Raw genomic sequence first — 19,568 nt, 5'->3', positions numbered from 1 at the left:
ATATCGACTTGCGAGATACATTTTGGGTTTTCAGATATATGCATATTCCAAGGACAAATCCGAGCAAGGTGTAGGGTACACAGGGGTAGGACTCAGTCAAATCTCGCTCGGATGATGGTACACTCCTGAGTGTCGACATTGGGCCGTAAGACCGGTGAAGTCAACATAATCGTTCTACTCACCCCCCAAGCGGTTGTAGCGACAAGGCGTTTTTTTGCCCACGAAAAAAAAGGCGCATACATATTTCACACACTCTCTGCAGCTAACAATAAACGTCAAAACCTTTGTAGAAAATAATATAATCTAAGATTTTATTTTACCAGTCCAGGTTCAAAAATTATATAATAAAAAGGGCAACACATTACAAAAACATTAAAACGACTATAACAAGTCAAACATTAACAAAATGATGTAAACATTGAGAAACAAACATAAAAATACGAACCAACAAAAATAGGTCGAGGTTAATGAAATAATGAAAGCGAAAGTTAATTCACACCACCCAATTATTATATTACTATTCATAAATAAACGGAAAACTATAGTCCTTAAAATCATTGTATCGTAATTATTCTGCCTTTTAATTAAAGACCGTTTGGATATTGCCTTTTTGATTGCTTTTTCAACAAACTACGAAGAAAGCCTTTATGTAAATTTAACAGAAAAGTATATTTTGCTTTAATTTATTATTACCTTTATGTTCTTATGTTCGTGTCAGTAAATGAATTAACGACTTACAATGGGTTTTATATGCTAATAGAAATCAAGTTTTGCAATTTTTTTAAGTTTAAAAACGTATACTGTAATAATTAGAAAGACGAAGTGGGGCTACGTATTAACTAAATTTTGCTTGCAGTTGAACTCATGCAAAATACGTTTCGTATACTATGCCTTTAATATACTGTAAAAATACTTAATTTATATACATGAGTATGGTACACATGAGGATATTTAAATTGTCACCTTTAGATTACAGTCATATGCAAATGTCGTATGAGTTTAAGAAACAGTCTTTATGTCGAGCTCACGATGACTCTTTTCAGTCTCATTTGTATCGGTAATACCATATTTGTATCACATCATTTTAAACTAGATATGAATAACAGTAAAGCATAATAAGTTTTGCAATATAGACACAAACACGAAATAACAATAATGTAAATAAATATAATAAACAAACATAACACAAGCATTCGTTCCAGAGCTACTAAACTCCAGCGCTTTCAAATACTCTTTCCAGCGAATCATCTGAAAAGATAAAAGCACAACTCAACCTCCTCAAACAATCCATCCTCATAATATTTCACGTATTCCACTACGGAGCCCTCCCGAAATATGGCCGGCTTTGACCTACATACATGCGCGTCGTATTTAAATTTTATATAAAGCATGGAAAAAGTTTGTGTGCCGCGGCGCAATGCGGCACACAAACTAAATATTGTCACAACACGCTCCGACGAGCAATGAGCGGCCGACTCAGTTAAATATCAAAACTTAAGTATCTATCTGGAATTTGAGGGTACAAAAGCCCGGCGGTAACTCGCGATAGCGTAATTTTAACCGTTGTTCCACCGAATTATGATTCCAATTTGGTATTCCAGTTCCTAAATGTTAGTTTCACGAATCTTCGGAGTGAACGAAGTTTAAAACTGCTCGAGGCGTTAACTTCACAGTATTCGCTGATCATTGTAGTTTGTATAATATTATTACGGTAAAAGAAGAGAAATAATTTATGATAGAAACCTTTTAAGTAATACTGATACTTTATCCTTGATATATCCCTCGTCAATAAGAAACGATATTTATAAAATTATGTCACTGCCACTTGTGTCCACATTAATCATAAACCACGATCAGTCATCCTAAACCTCTCTAAACAAGGATTCAGTAAAACAAGAATAGCGAAGTCAGAACACTCAAAAACTGTGTCACACGTCACGTTAATATTTAAGTTGGGTAACTAGCGCTGTGTTCAGAAGCATCCGAGGACGTACGAACAATTCACAACTTTAACAGTTACATGGAAATTTCTAAATACACTGCGCGACATCGCTGGAGCCACTTTGTTGCATGTTTGAGACGTAACCTCTTAGAAAATAGTTTTGATGGGAACGTGAGTTTGGAGATGTGTAGTTGAATTTTATATTAGTTTAGGAGTCGCGGGTGCTAAGGGAGTAGTAATTTATGAGAGGTTGTTATGGGAACGCGGTTCTACGAAGCTTAAATGGGTTTAATAGAATTGGATTAAAAAACGAGAAAATGACTCACAGACATCTCGACTGTCTATACCCAAACAGCATTTCCCAAAATTGTGAACTACAAACTAAAATTGGATTTCTTCATCTTTTTGACGTACGGGTAGTTTGAAGTTTTGATATTGTTCGGCTATTTTTATAGCAGACTTTACTGCAACCTACTGATGTAACTAACCAGGTAACATACAAAAATCTGCCTTAAATCTAACGATATTAAAATCACAGGACACACACACACTGTACAGGACAGGCAAAAACTAAGCAAACTTTGCAACTTTCAGATTCCGTTTTAGAATTCTGTACCATCGAACCCACGTTAATATGCGAAAGGTTCAACACAAACAAACTGTCTACTAAATTTAATTCTATGCCATTAATAATGTCTACTCGGGCATGACTTCGTTGCGACGGTCAACGAGTCTAATTGACTCGATGAAATGCTTAGCTCAGTTTGAATGTTGTTATCGTCATTTTTATGGACCTGTATTTAGATTTTTACATCTTAAATTAGAATGGTTGGTTGTGATGGTAAAAGGCAGGTCAGTGGAAGTAAATTTTGATATACTGCGTACGTACGTGGAGGGACAAATTATGATTCTTATTATTCTTTATCGTAGAGTGAAAAGTTCTGTATTTGATTCCTTAATTAGGTAAGATTTATAGTGGGTTTGTTCCAGTCAAACCATTGTGCCCAAAATGGGATCCCTAGCAAGCGTTGACGTCAACCAAACGTCTAATCATAAAATGTAATCCAAATCATATCTACAACATACGTATATAGGTGAGTTGCTATCTCACACAGTAAGACAAGGTTTAGTGAAAACATAAATAAATAAATCTCAACTTGTACAGCCCCCGCAAATTAAAACTTCCTTATTCCTTATCCCAGGGATACGGAAATTCCAAGGCATTTACAATGACTTAATCTATTCAAACATCTTTAACACTTTACGCGCCAATTATAACTTTTTCCTAATTGGTTTCGTGTTGCGAGAGTCACGGATAAGTGAAATAGCTCTTTAAAGGGTCATTGAAGAACTCCTTTAACATTAAGACGAGATATCACCTTCAAATTATCATTTGAGTTGTTTACAAAGATCGTGTTCATGTGAGAATAAAATTAAGGCAAATTACGTAATTTGTTAAGGATTAAAAGCCACTAGAAAGTTATTGATTGATAGAGTGAAGCTACAGACGATCTTCTAAGGCCACTGCAGTGTACTGCCTTGCTGTATTTTGTAATTCCAAACTTCGCTTGGATTGCTACTATTAGGTAGTTATGTTGGTTGCAATAGGACTTTCGTCCCATGGTTCATTAGTTAGTTGAGTTTTTACCAGACTACATTGTATACTTTTTATCTCATCCATTGAAATGAAACATACCTGCCAATCCATTTCAGTGGAGACTTCGTTTTTTTTTCTTTTTCCTTCCATTTATGAAGCGACCATTTATTTGAAAACCCACAGCGTTACTTCCATGTTTGTTCTGTTATAAAAATCGTTTCCTATAACCCAATCTACCCTATACAATAGAATCAGTTGAATAGAGATATTCTGTACAAAATATTGGATACTAGAATATGTTTACTGCCGACCCTTGGCGGGAAGGTAAACACAGCGCTTTATTATTTCATTCTAGGGCCATATAGAAGCCACGTATAATAGAACTATCTCGGTTTAGTACCTTAATAACATTTATTTCGCTTACATTTTGTACTAAATGTTATTAAAAATAATACTGGATGTAACTCTCGGGGTGCTTTTGTTAAGGGATTTATTTGGAAGTTTTTTTTAGTTTACATTTTCTTAGGATCCCAGCATACTAGGCTTGAAGGTAAATGATTGCTGGCAGGTATTTTGGTGAATATAAATGTGGTTTATAAATACGTGGTAACTTTAAGTTCAAGCAGGCGACCACAAATAAAGACCGAGCCTTGTAGATTACATTGACCCTACATTAAAGTACGATTACGAATCGTACAATAATGGAGAGCGCTAGTATAGCCTGTACATAATTTTGATGGAACACAATGGAATGGCTTGGGGAAGAATTGGATCCAACAAAAAATTAACAAGCAACTTTAATAACAAACTTTGGAAACTTTACTTATAATAAACCTTAAATATAAGTACTAAGCTTCCTCTTAGAAGTTTTGTAAATAACGTATAATTTGCCATACAATCCACTCGTTTCGTAAAGTCAATAGGTCCTACTATATTGAACGTTCGGATATTTTTGAACCCAATCGGTTATGAACCTTGCCGTAGAAACACCTAGATCAATACGGGCGCGGTACACGTAGCGTGTTGCTATTTAGTTTCGGTTAGCTTTGCTATCGTAGTGATGGGATGGGATCGGATTTTTATCGATTAATTTTCCAATCCCTATATATCTTTAAAGTTTTGCTTGTTAATTGCCTAGCATTAGTGATTTGAAGATTGACCTGTTCTTTTTAATAGCTTATACTTCAAAGTATCCAAGTATGTTCATTTAGTTTTGAATGTTCAAATTATTAATTTTGGATAAATTTTGGACTTGGATTAATATATTTTGCGGTTAACGAGTTTGAAGCTACTGTGGCGGATTTTACAATTCGATAGTCGACATTACGTTGGTTATAAATACGGGGTATTTTCTCAACAGCAAAACGCAAAATGACACATTAATACCGACTGAATCCACGTCATAATGCAATTTACATTAATTAAAATACATCACGTTTTTAATCATAACCGCATAATGAATGAAATTTAAATGTCCCATTTAATTTCATTAAAAATTTACATTCAATATCCGAATTCTGAAACATCGGATATCAATCCGCTCATCACTAGTACGCGCGTAACTACAAACCGCAATACGGGAACATTCAGTGCCGGTATGATCAATTTGAAGCTATTTGTGCTTATGTAGTCTCACAATGCAAATGGGTTCTGTATACTGTTTATGAATATAAACATTGTAATTAAGTGGTGGTGTGCAGGTGATATTAAGGGTGGTTTCAGCCAATGCGATTTAACTGCCAATTCTATTTATCGAGTTATATTCGGTATAATCGATGGACTTTTATTACGTTTTTGTATGGAGACTACTTTTGCACCAAGGTTGGGTGCAATTAATGGATGGAAGTTACATGAATAGTATGGTATTTATATTAGAGTAGGCAAATTTGAGCCATAGTAAATATTCGTATATTTTTTTAAAATAATTCGGTACTCTTTTAAGGTTGTTGGGAATTTATTTCTTGAGTCGAGAAACAAACTGATAATAAAAATCAAAACAAACTAACAAATTCGTTTTATTCCTAAAGATGTAGATAGAGAAGCAACCATGGCATACACTTTTCGCCAAGTAGGTGAATCTATCGCCAAATCAGGCACAATGTCTAGACTTCAGGCTAATACTGAATAGAAAATTCAATATTACTTTGCCCCACCCGAGATCAAACTAACACTAAAGGAGGAAAAGAAACTGTTTATTTAGTATAATTTAACAGGAATTAATTCTATGTTTTGGGTATTTTCTTTTCAGAACCTATGTAAACCTTCCTGTAATTTAAAAGGTAAAACAAATACACTGAAAATTATTTTGGTAGGACAAAGTATTTTTTTAAACAAAATGATATCAATTCTTCTAATGGTAAGTTGTGACTTATAAATAAATGTATGGTCAGTTTTAAGATAATTGAATTTATATTCAACTGCATACAGAAATTGCAAGATGAACTTGTATTTTAAAAAAAATAATTAAGCATTTTGGTGATTTTAATTTCGTGTTCTATATTAAAAAAAAAACTTATCGAGAATTATAAAATGGTCAAACCGCGCCGTGACCACAAAGACTGCAATCTTCATAACTTCGGGCAAAAATTATAATATAAAAAACCACAATAAAATCCGTACTTTTATTTCTTATTCGCGTAAACATAAGAAATCATTATAATAATAATAAATTTACGGAAATTTTGAACTCACAGGAACCGGTATTGGTCGCAGTAGTATTGCTAATGGCTCACGTCGTTAGTGTAGAGGCTATAGGTTCAACACTCCATTCGGTTTGATAGGCAAAATTTACTAATAAGAATATACTGCAAGACCTCAGAGCTAGTTAGTTATTGACAATTAAGTATAAGCCAAGACGCAATCACTCACTTTTCGCCAAGTGTGTTCCGGTCCCATCCCCTATCACAGGGGACGAACCTATTACTATCTCAGTCACAAATTATAATATAATATAACTCCGGGCATTTATCAAAAACTTTGTGATTATCAATCAATCAATATCACCTTTCTGACTTGGTATTCGAACCCATGCCCTCAGAGCAGTATCACATACCTTATATGTGCCGAAGCAGTTGTGGTATTAACACTGTTTTATCATACCCGTAATTAAACTTATTAACGGGTTGATATCTATTAACCTAACGTAAACATCAGACTAAAATCAAATGCGGGACTTTCTGTTTTTACAACCTCTAAGCTACTAACAATTTACCCATATGGTAAAAAGCGGTGATAGCCTAGTTGGAAGTGGAACGTACTATCGAGACGAGTGTCCGCAGGTTCTAAACCCAGGGCACGCAACTTTGACTTTTTTGCTTGCTGTAACGGTAAAAGAAAACATCTTGAAAAAACCAGTATACCTAAGAAGTTCTCTATAGAAATTTTGAGGGTGTGTGAAGTCTACCAATACGCAATAGGCCAGCTTGGTGAACTAACACCTAATCCCTCCTAGTAGTAGGGGAGGCCTGTGGCCAGCAGTGGGACAGTATATAATATAGGGCTGATATATCGTCATGGCTCATCAGTATTTGTCGCTGCCGTAAGGCATACATAATCATAACAATACACATTCTATTGTCATTGCCTCGGGATACGCTTGTTTGCAAGCCAATTAATTTAACTTGAGGTTAATGAACAATAATTGTAGGCAGCGATTCAATTCGAAGGTATTTGCATTTTTAAATGAAGCGATAGACGATGAGAATGTACTGAGAGTCTAATATAAAACGACATAGTTGATAGTACTGCAATATTTATACGATATTAGACTTTAAAACAAAATGCAGAGAATTTACATTAGCTGTAATATTTTAAAAATAGGAATTTACTTTCTCGTTTACAGACGCTGTTATAGACAAAGTCGGTCATTAGGTGCTTGTGATATTCTCGTTTTATTGACACTATGGCTCAATAACAATAACTTTAATTTTAAACAGCGATATAATTTTTAATTTTATGTTTCTTTTTTTCTTATTTTTGGCAGAATTTCTTCTGTAAACAGTACAAGTTGGTTAACTGGCAAGCTTATGCCATCGTTAACTCGCATAAGAGTAACTCGACTCGCTTCATCCGGTCACAATAACGAGTATGTATCGTGCACAGTACGCTGTCATCGGCTTACCGGCGACAGCTGGGAAATGCCTGACGAGGGAATATACGAGGCGACCAAAAATGAGGCAACTCACTCACGAGTCATTAATACTGGCTTACCACGCGAGCGGCTTCACTGTCAACTCACCCGCTCAACCAACAGTACTCCATAGTAATGAAATTTTAAATCAAAGCAAAAGTCCAAAAAATATAAACCCATTAGAAATTCATAGTAACACTTCAAACACGCGTACATATCAAAGGTTTAACAAAACTGACGTCATTAACCGAACAGAAGCAGGTCACAAGAAATGGGATTAATTTTGTACCCTACGCTCTGGCTAAAAAGTATTTGCGGGTTAATTTAGCTAAAATATAAAACGGCTATTAAACGTACAGGAAAGTAAGTCATTACCCGCGTATGAGGTGGGGTGCTTTGTGAAATAGTACATAATTAGGAACGTTGTTGCTCTGCGTCTCAACTGACTGAAAACGGTGCCGAATATTATGCGGTAATTTGTACTAATTAGAACATATCAGATGATATAAGCCAGGTTTATCCACCTCGGAGCGTATTGTAACGTTGGCTTATTCAAATAAGCATTATCGAACATTACGTGGTGTGAGTCTTGTAAAATACATTTTTTTAAATACTTTTTTAAATGACAAGACTCCCTTGATGATTTATAAATACTGATCAAAACACACGTCGAATTACAAATTTTACGTGGCCTTAAATTGTGTTAGACATTTAGAGACAAAACAAGTCCCACAACATCCAGTAATTACGCTGGCTACAAAGTTCCGCAACGTAACATCACTCTATTACTATTCGTCTTGGTATTTTACGACTTCCCCAAACAAAAACTGCTAATAAGTACTTTATTAATCATACCATACGAGCAAATATTGCAAATCTCTACGGTAAGCATGTTAGATGAGCAAACATTATGTAAAACAAAATAAAATCCTCCACACCCGCTTCAAAATGGCACCACTCTTCACACAAAGTTTTTAAACCCCGCAAGACCGTGCTGTTCAAGTTTAATATCTAAAGATTTAAAAGCCGATTTAGTAAACCGTTGCTAGTGAGTAACGTGTGTTTATATGTATATTGCTAAACCATTTTGGACGGAGTCAAAGAATTTAAGTGGTGAAATATATTTATTACAAAATATTTTAGTAAAATTCTATTCTTAGTCGAAGCTTATGAACAAGTTTGAGTCTGTTTAGTTCGTGCAAGGCAGCTATTCCGTTGTATGCTTCTTGCAACATGTAAATTAGTAATAAGGAAATTTGTTAGGAACTCCCCTTCAAGTTTTGGTTTTCGTTCCCTTTTCGCATTAACCCCATCGCCATGCTATTGTAAGAAATATAACTGTTCCACAAGTCTTCGAATTCATAATTAAAAAATATTATCTACATTAAAAAGGGAATAACAGTCTACTGGCTGCTCAACTGTAAACACTCCTTAAAGCAGTCTAATAAGATACATCAGTACTTGAAAAAGTAAGAGAGAACACTCATAAATAATAACATAATTTTACATCATCAACAGAAATAGATAAGGAAGTTATTTACACAACGTACACAAGAACAAGACCGGTACACAACAAAGTGAAAATTGAACTTAAAATTTTCCGCTGTTTTGACAAGTTCAGGTGAGGTCGTGCATTGCCAAACTCGTGGAGTTCATAATAAAATTTACTTCAATGTTCGTCACTTCGGTATCCAAGAAGCGAGCGACTCAACCCCGAAGCAATTATGCAAAGAAGCCCCGCTGCCGGCTCGAAACTTTTGTCTCTGTCAAAATTTCTAAGACGTGATAAAATTATATTACTGTAATTTTTATCGTGTTTATGCTTCATGAGTGTCATGTTGGTTTTCAATGTCACATAACATTTTTTTCCAACCGAATGAGCTTGTAAGTTCAATTTTAATAAGGTGCTGCACGGATAACTAATAAATGCAGGTTCAAGTAGCTATCAGTTTCATAGTAATTGTATATAAATGAAATACGACAGCGCTTTGCTGCCATTTTGTGTCGAGGATCTGGTATTAAATTTCCAGCGTCTTCGCAGTGCCTTACATAAAGAATTTGTTAAATAAAAGCTATTAACATATTTTAAATGCTATAGTTATGCTCTAACTTAGCATATCGTAGATTGATGTTTGCATCGCATTCCTCCAGACATGCAACGATTTCAAATTAAAATTGTTATACCAAAGTTTCTGACTTGCTTTAATTGACCCTGCCAGCTAACTATAGTACACAGAGCTATAAAGAATACAAGACCTTAGTTTAAATTTAACCGTAGTTTAATAAGTTGATAACTCCCGAGTCATGGGGAATATATACGTCGTATTTGTTCTTAACGCATTCGTAGATATTGCTAGTGCTATTTCATTGAGGAATTATAATAATTGTTTCATTTAGCATCTTCGGATGCAGATGTGACCTACATTACCTTCTATTTCCACCATCTTTTATCTTACTATAATGTGAATTAGCTCTAATATCTGTAGAAATGACCCTAATATTAGTAACTTGGATTAGTTTTTATGATTAGGCGTCGGCCTGGATGGCTATGGGGTGATTACTGATCAATTTTAGAAAAACTTAACAACATTTTATAACCGACCACGTATCGAACTAGGACCTTACTAGTCGCTGCGATAACCAAAGAAGCGATAACATAAAATATTTAGTTCAAATATCCAACAAAATATGTCGTCAGAAGTTGACGCGCTAACAGTCAGCTGCTTCGTATATTACTTGCGACGTTAACGGGCTATTAAAGGCCATCCACTTCGCACACATCCTACGCTTGTGTATACAAATTGTCTCCCATCGAACAGAATCAATTTCGCAAATGTAACGAGATGTAAGCAATTGAACTGAGAATCCATCCAACTAAATTGTTCAGGATGTTTACGCTCATGTATCTTAAGAAAGAAGTGGATTTCATTCATCTTTATCATGTAATTGGCTTGAAGATCGAAGTGTACAATTATATTGTTCAATTTATAAACACGTTTATATCTTCGTTTTCTTCAAAAAAATTATTGCGGAAGACGTTTTTTCAAGCATTGTTGGAATTCGTTTACTAGGTGTTCCATTACCTGTATGAAAATCTTATCCTGAAAAATCCCAACTGTCCAATATACAGGGATACTGCTGCATATTCACTGCATACGAAGTACGGCAGCGCTCTGAGGTCCTGTCTTAGAATCCCAGATCGGACAAAGTGATATTTCGGTTTTTCTGCTTAGTCTCGAATTTGTGATACTTGTGAAATAAGACCTCAACGCATAACAGGGTTTCTCCCTGTTCTTCCTTGCAGTCAGTGCAATATTTAGCAGCTTACATATTAACATGTTTCTCTATATCATCGTTCACTACCATCAGAACAATATTAATGAACTAACTTTTCTCCAACAGTTACGACACCCGAGTGCCAGGACCAACAGCACACTGGACGGACGAGCCGTTCACGGACAGGGCTCGCTGGTTCAGCACGCCGTCTTCAGGTCTTCGCGTCCACAACGTGCAGGCGAGGGACAGGGAGCCACGTATCGCTGCAGGGTCGACTTCCAAGTCTCACCCACTAGGAACTACAGGATTGCTCTTGATGTCATAGGTGAGTGTTGTTTTCTTTACATTACGGCGTATTTGGAATATATAATGGAGTGCTTAACAATACTGTTCGTTCATGATCCTATTACAAATGATTAGAGCATTCGCTTGAAAAAAATGAGGATAAATATTGATATAATACAACAGAGTACTTACAAACATTAAAGAAATGTTGTAAAAACTAAGTAAACTAAATTAGAACTTGATTTTACTAACGTTAAATATACCTATAAAATAAAAAATACCATTACATTGAAATATTGGAATGCTTAACTTGTAAATTTCCTTCTTCAACCCTTATAATTTTAGCTATAATTGAGTCTTGACTTCAATGTCATAGCTTCTTATGTTCTCCTTAAGAGGGCCAACATATTGGGGCCTATACTCCATAATTACCACTTCGTATCCAACGTCTGTGTGATCCATAAATATTTATTACAACTAAAGTTGTAATTTGTAAAGTGTATTGAAAATTTTATTACACCACATGAGATTTGTTTCTAAAACGTCTACCTACGTGAATATCTTAGGTCTATTCTTGCGTTATATAGCTCAAATCTATATTGGTTAGAAGTGTTAATCTATTACTGTGTCGGTCCTTTCACTAATAGGAAGCTACATTATCTTTGAGATGTATACTAATAAAACAAAACAAACACACATCACACCTTTTATTCCCGCGAAGGGACAGGCAGAGGGTACAACTAGGGCACCCACTTTTCGCTATGTGTGTACTTTCCAATGCTGTGGTAGGGTGCAAGCCTATCGCCATATTGGTAGCAAATTCCATAAAAAATCCAATATCCCGTAATTCAAACCCACGTCCTAACAGTGGTTAGTCATACCTCACAATAATAGATTTACGCCGCCAAGGCAGTTGTATGCATATAATGCCTGGCACTGAAGTAATAAGCCAGCCCTAATCCTTTGTTAGGCATCAAACAAGCATATCTCAGTCACCTCATCATCATATCAAAGGCTAGCTATTGACTACAGCTCTCATACGGGCAGCTTGTTCAGTGCCGGCTTTATTTTGCTAAAACTGTTTATCAGGCTAACACGAACGATATTAAATCTATGCCATCTGTAGGTAGTTTGCTATTCAAGACTAAGAATATATTTTAGTAGCACTTTAAAATAAATATTTTAAAAAGTTCATTCAGTTGTTATTGATCAAAAATCTAATGAATCTCGAAGGATTATAAAATCCATTTTTCTAAAATTACATACGATATGACACACGTAACTAAAAGCGTCATAGAAATTGGACTAAAATTGCAAGATATAAAATAAATTTGTAGCTTAATGATAAATATCCCACCATTTGCCACAATTTGGACACTGCGGCGACACATATAGCACTTGATTAATCATCTCTAATGTATCCTTTAAACCAGACTAATAGTAATCTCATTTGTTACGTCTACAAACTAGACTTACGAAGAAAAATGGCTAACGTCAATCAGAATTTATCTCAGTAATCTAAAATTACATTCGCTGTTTTATTTCGAGGCTTATCGTCGAATAATAAAAATACTTCATTAACAACCATAGTTGACGTCAACTGGGAATATTCAGAAATTTTATTTAATTACGCAAAGCATTGTCTACAGCGTCTTTGTTCTCACCAGACCTTTTCTTTATTGCTGGTACCTGAAAAACTATATTCCTATCTGCGTAACAATCTGGAGGCGGATAGGCGGAACTCTTAAATTTTCACCTAATCTCGGTGCCGTATCTCTTGCCTTTTTTGTTCTTTTTAATAAAATAATTCAACCTGAAACAGAGGGGTAACAGAGCTATGAAAAGTCGTCGCGCAATCTCGATGAAACTAGTACGATCGTAAACTTGACCCGACCTTATCCTGGGGAATCAACACGAAAAGTTTAAGGAAAGAGAGGGTTGTGTAAATAAATTATACTTGTCGATGACGACCGGGGTATTGATAATTATGATACGTTTAAAACTATAGCTTGATCATGTAGCATTTTAATAGATCGTAACTTCACATACTAGTTTTTTCTGTATCTAGTTAAGTATAACATTTACATTCGTAAATTATCTTAAGTACCAAAAATTACTTCTTTGAAACTAATTTTAAATAATAAATAATTATTCACTAACACTACTTAAAAGCTATTACCCTAAAAATGTAATAATAATATATTTAGAGAAAAGCGGCGAAATGGTTGTGGAATGGTTTACCGAGACGAATGTCCGCAGGTTCGAAACCCAAGGGTTCGAATACCCATAATATACATCGGTACCTCTAACTTTTCTAAAAATTATATGTGTATTCTTTGTGAATTATCGCTTGCTTTAACAGTGAAGGAAAACATCGTGAAGAAACCTACATACCTGAGAAGTTCGCTATATGAATTTTGAGGTTGTGTGAAGTCTACCAATCCGTAATAGGCCAGCGTGGTGGACTTAGGCCTAATCCCTCTCAGTATTAGAGGAGGCCCGTGCCTAACAGACAGTATATAATACAGGACTAATATTATTATATTTAGATATCTCGACCGAAACCAATCCGAATATATTTTCATTCCATGATTAATTTCTTTCATACAAGCCCGAGTGTACTATCTACATAAATACATCGACAAGCAGACCCTCGCACGGCATCCCTATCCCAAAACTCGCCTTAGGATGATTTACGTGAGCTCGCTGACAGTAAAAATGTGGGTCAGTTAGCGAATTAAAATTTTATGAGGACTTTGAGGGTATCTCGAATGTACATCAAGATAATCCTAATACTAAAATGGATTACCAGCTTATGTTACGAGCTTCTTACTTTTTACGATATGTGTAAAGGGAACATTTTATTTTGTGAGATCAGATTAAAGGTGTACTGTGAGGACCTTTGAAAATTGCTTTGTTATTACTTATGAGTTACTTTGGTCTGTTATCGTTGTTTGTGATTGTGGAATTATTCTTTGTTTTCTTATTACTTTTTGAGAAATGTTTTTGTTAGCTATGTTTTATTTATTGGATTAAAGACAAGTACAATGAAATTGTTTCTACATGTTGCTATATGACCTAATATTACTTCACCAAATGCATGTGTAGGTAGCTTAATCCCTGATGACATCAACCCAGGTACTATAATAAAAAAATGGCTTAAAAAATCTAATTTTACTCAAAATTTGTCGACATATATTTTAATAGTAGAAAGAGAAAAGAAATCGAATATCGATATTAGACTCGAATCAAATCATAATTAATATCAAGTAGCTCTCAATGAGACTTCGTGTGAAGAGAAAAGTCAAATTCTACATCAGACCAGAAAAAAACCTTATCGTATTTATTGATCATATTTATAGTTAAATTAATTGCTTCGAAAAAAAGTATTATCTATTCTAGGAATTCTAATTATATCTAGCTATTCTAAACCTTTGCGACTGTAAGTCTTCAAACATCACTTTTGAAACCTCCATTAGATCCCAATAAAACCGTACATAACAATGCTTAATTATCTATGACCGAACACATTCCTTTGTTTCCTTAATAGAATCCATTAGCGGGAAATCTCGGGGAATCATCGGTAATTTCTACCTTCCCTAATGTTATCTGCCGAGATATTGTGATTAGAGTAGTAAGGCTTTGGAGATAGTCCTGTTTAAGTAGATATAGGAAAATTTATTTAGTAGAAAATTGTGTCTTGTTCTTGGTCTTAAAAAGAATTTGTTTTGTTTTAACAAAATTAGTTCCTTCCTAACGAAAAAGTTGATGTTCTAGAAAATCTTTAGAATGGTTTAGTTTTTCACAAAAATAAAATGATATAAATTGTTCTTTAACTCGGTTTTATGCAAGACGCTATTTCTACTTCAGAAGAACTGTCTTTTCATATTGTAATTAAATATGTCGATACTCGAGCTGATTTTAATTTTGAACTTCAAGTTTCTTTTGTTACTACGCTAGCTACCGTTCGATTCAAAGCATTCAAATTCTTCAGAGTGCAACAAAGTTCCATTTTAGTAACCGATAGTGCCAGACCCTTCCCTCGGGACCTCAACGATCCGACCTTTTGTTTCGAAAACGTTTTCATTTCCTCGACCACATTCATTGTAGTTTGTTTATCCACAATTTGTGAATATTCCGAGCTCGTCCGATGCCTTTTGCGTTTCGCCGCGTTCTGATTCCGTTTTGATTGTGAATAAATTTCGCCGGAAACAGAGGTAAACAGTTGTTCGCAGATAAGTGGAATCCATTCTGGGCCGACTTGGATTTTTCTTGTATCGTTTTGTGTTCGAGGATGAGATCAAAGGCATGAGCTGATTCGTGTTTATTTTTAATGAGTTGCTGGGAAACAAGACTTCATAAGACCTTGTAACTTGGAATTGGAACTCATTTTTATTACCTTAATGGGCAAACCAGCAAGCAGTCAACCTGATGGTAAGCAGTATCCGCCACCTATGGACTTAAGCTATGTCAGAAACTTTTGGCTACCGAACCTGCTACGTTAGTTCCAAAATTATTGATTTTGACATCTTCATTGCATTTATGAGTAATTAATACTTGCATTTATGAGTGCTTCCCTCATTATTATATTTCAAAGTTACGTAACTTGGCATTACAACGCTCTATCGTGACGTACTAGGTTTTCATAAAATTAGCAATGTCTACTAAAAATTTGGATAAAATACCTACATTAAATCTGGGCTTAAGCCACAATAATATAACGTTACATTTAATTAGAAAAAGAGCAGCATTGTATTGACGACTCATAAGTACCATGACAACGATGGATTAAGCTGGCTCAAATGACAATCAAACCAATAAGGTGCACATTGCTGATACGACAAAACAGACACAGTCTAAGCATACCGTTAAATATTAATTCCATACCTAGCAATAAAACATTACTTTCATAAACAACAATAACACATAATGGACGACGTAAGTCGTAGATAAAAAATGAATAATTTGAACAGAAATGTACGTTCAGACATTATTCATAGAATTGCTTTACGTAAAGTGATATTTGATTAGATGTTGCGTAGCAATTACTTTTCGTGCTTGATTGTGTTTTATGATACGAAAATGGTATGCCACATAGAGAATGGAGTTTATTCATTTACTTTTTCCCTACCGCTTTGCCTGCGAAGAGGTCCGCGTAGAATAATCGTAACCCAAGTTTTAAAAGTAGGAACATTACACTTTCTTCAAGGAAACGTTAATATTTCACAACAACTACTTTTAAATGTTTCTTCGTCGATAGCTTTACAACTGTTCAATCTGGCCCAACAACAAGTATACAATCAAGTCTTATTTCAGAATACCGTCATCACTTATATTTATATTGACATACAAATACCTACAACAGTAACATAATTCACAATAAATTATTAAACTAGTAGGGTGTATAATAACTTAAAGTATTTGCGAATATCCAAAAATGATGAACTTTTTCCGATATCCTATTTTTTTTGCGCGGCCAAGTGACCCTACTGCATCTGATGGTAAGTGTATTGTGGTCCAATAGAATGTCGACTGACGAGAGATTACCCTTCAGCAGTCGACACAATTATACCGGCCTGTTGGAACCAAATATATATATGCTGATCCCGAAATATATTCTACCACCAGCATGCCGCGCACGCCGGCGTGGTGGACTAGGCCTAAAACCCTGTCAGTAGTAGAGGAAGCCCGTGCGTAGCAGTAGACAGTAATAAAGGGCTGGTATTACTTATTATAATAGCAATAATATTTATAGCCGTGTTTAATTAGAAAACTTATTTAATTATTACTCTCAGACGTACACTAGGGATTCCGACAGTTTGTAGTATGAGATTAACTTTTATTATTCAAGCGTTGGTCAGTATAGCATCCGAATTTTGAAAGCATATGCTCAGACAGTGCGAAATGTTCCTACTTCGTATGTTCATCGCTCGTATTAAAAGCCTAAGTTAATTTATCCACGTCTATGCATATAATCATTTGATGGAACTTTATTAGTTTTGTACTCGGTTGATGGAAAGAACACTGTAATTTTCTGGGATAGGAAGTAATTAGTGTGTTAATGTAGGACTTAGCTACATACAATTTTGCAATCATAAAAATATGTTTGTCTGCCAAATTAATTTTAATGCGTTTTTTGTCTCTGAATTATCATAAGGAGTTCCAGCTCCACTTACTCTTTTAATAGCCAGTCCTGTTGGTTTGTCAAATTCATTTTAGTGCAATTTTTGACTCTGAATTATCACAAGGTGTTCCACCTCCACTTACTCTTTTAATAGCCAGTCCTGTTGGTTTGTCAAATTCATTTTAATGCAATTTTGACTCTGAATTATCACAAGGTGTTCCAGCTCCACTTACTCATTTAATAGCCAATCCTGTTTATAATAGCCCACAGTTCCAACAGGCCAGTATAATTGTATCGACATTCTATTGGACCCCACTTCACTTACCATCAGGTGCAAAGGGGCCAACGTGCCGTGCGCGTTTAAAAAAGAACTTTTTGAAAATTGTAACACACCAATTTCAGAATTCCATAAATGTTTCCGTAGCAAAAACTATTGTGACTACTCTCAGTAATGCTTAGTACTGCATACAATTCTAGCGAACAACTGGCCTCAAACTGTCAGAGTCAGTGTGTGTACTGTTTCTATAAGGTTTAGTTAATAGACACTCAATTATACAGTACTCTGACACGTATGCAGTTAGTGTTTACTTCATAATGGGTGTATTCACTTTGAGCGCATTAGAAGCGGTTTAGTTTTACGTGTTGGTTCGTGAAATTGATTTTGCTTTGTTTCTTCAAATAAAACGAGGCAATAATCTAAAACTATAGTTTGTGATTGTATTTACTTAGATTTACAAGCTATAATAATTTATATTTATGCTATTAAAAGCATATTTTTGTGTACTTACAATTTCGGGAACTGATTCTGAAAATAAAATTAAGATCTTTTCTATACACAAAATTAGTGTTCCCTAACACGGAATACATTATATTTTAGTTAATAAAAACCCATTAAAACTTTGAAATTTCTTTCCATACAGAGCTGCCGAGTAAACCGGTGATATTTGACGAATATGGAAAGGAGATATCTGGAGTGACAGGTCCTTACAACGAAGGGGGAGACTTCAAACTGATTTGCTCAGTCACTGGAGGTTAGTATGGAACTTACTAATTTATTTTTTAATTTCAAGTCAAAACTATTTTCAACTAAGATTTTCGCCTCGTTTATATAAGATTTTAGTTCTAATATACAACACATTAAGGTTCTTGGTGATAATAAATTAGAATTAATCGACAGTGTAGATTTTAGATTGAAATAAATTCTAAAAGTTATTACAGAATAATTGCAAACTATAAGTCGTAGAGATTATTCCATGAATAATTATAACTAATTAGCTATTAGAAATTTAAAAAGCAGTAACTTAGCATATTAAATAAAGCAAATCTCGTACCACGGTGCTACTTCTCATTAGTCACGCAATTATTCATGATTAATGTATTGTTTGAGGGGATTAGAAAATTGTAAACTTGAATAATTTAACGTTTCGTTTTGCTTTTTTGAAGAAAAATTATTTTTTTCTTGTAACTTTTTATCTTAATTAGAAAATATTGTTAATTATATAACGTATTAAGACATTATGTGTCAAATTATTTATATTAAAATTTTGTCAATACATTTATTGTTAAATTTTCATTACAATAGTATTTATAAAGATTTCACAAAGTAAAAGATTTACATACTAACACTTTGCATTATTTAGTTACTTTTGTACAATTGAATGGCAAACAAGTCGCCTAATGGATTACCATTACACGAATTTAGCAATCGGACACATTTATCCATGAACACTGCAACATAACCCTAAATTAGTAACTGAATAGCATTATGCTGGTTCATTCCTCGAGCGTTATATTACGTATAATAATTACCAATAATTATTTAGGCTATAATTCCTGCATCGTGAGGAAACCTGCATACCTGAAAAATTCTCTATAGCAATTTTCGAGGGCGTGTGAAGTCTACCAATCCGCACTAGGCCCGCGTGGTGGACTAAGGCCTAATCCCTCTCAGTGGTGGAGGAAGCCCGTGCCCAACAGTAGGACAGTACTTATATGATACAGGGTTGATATTATTATTATTATATTAAAATTCCTTTAAGACGAATCTGATTGTACACACTGATGTTACAACTGCATCTCCTATAAGCTATGATCTTAAGTGGTATAAAATGTATGCCATCGAGCAGTGAAGTTCAACGTGTCTTTTCTTTATTACTGTTGAATAACGAGACGAGTATGCCCGTCGCGTGATGGTAAGCGATATGACCACTCGTAA

At 34.7% G+C, this 19,568-nt stretch overlaps 1 protein-coding gene across 1 annotated transcript in view; it reads left to right on the top strand.

Moving 5' to 3' along the window:
• LOC115452913 (nephrin) overlaps window positions 1–19,568 on the top strand; it is a 75,840-nt gene that overhangs the window by 17,660 nt on the left and 38,612 nt on the right. The window contains 3 exon segments of the mRNA XM_037441487.1: window positions 11,071–11,194; window positions 11,197–11,269; window positions 18,274–18,384. Coding sequence (XP_037297384.1) covers window positions 11,071–11,194; window positions 11,197–11,269; window positions 18,274–18,384 — 308 coding nt within the window.

This window comes from Manduca sexta, chromosome 22, assembly GCF_014839805.1.
Source record: "Manduca sexta isolate Smith_Timp_Sample1 chromosome 22, JHU_Msex_v1.0, whole genome shotgun sequence".
NCBI lineage: Eukaryota > Metazoa > Arthropoda > Insecta > Lepidoptera > Sphingidae > Manduca > Manduca sexta.
Note: the sequence above shows the minus strand (reverse complement) of the source record. Positions and strands in the feature narration are given on the sequence as shown.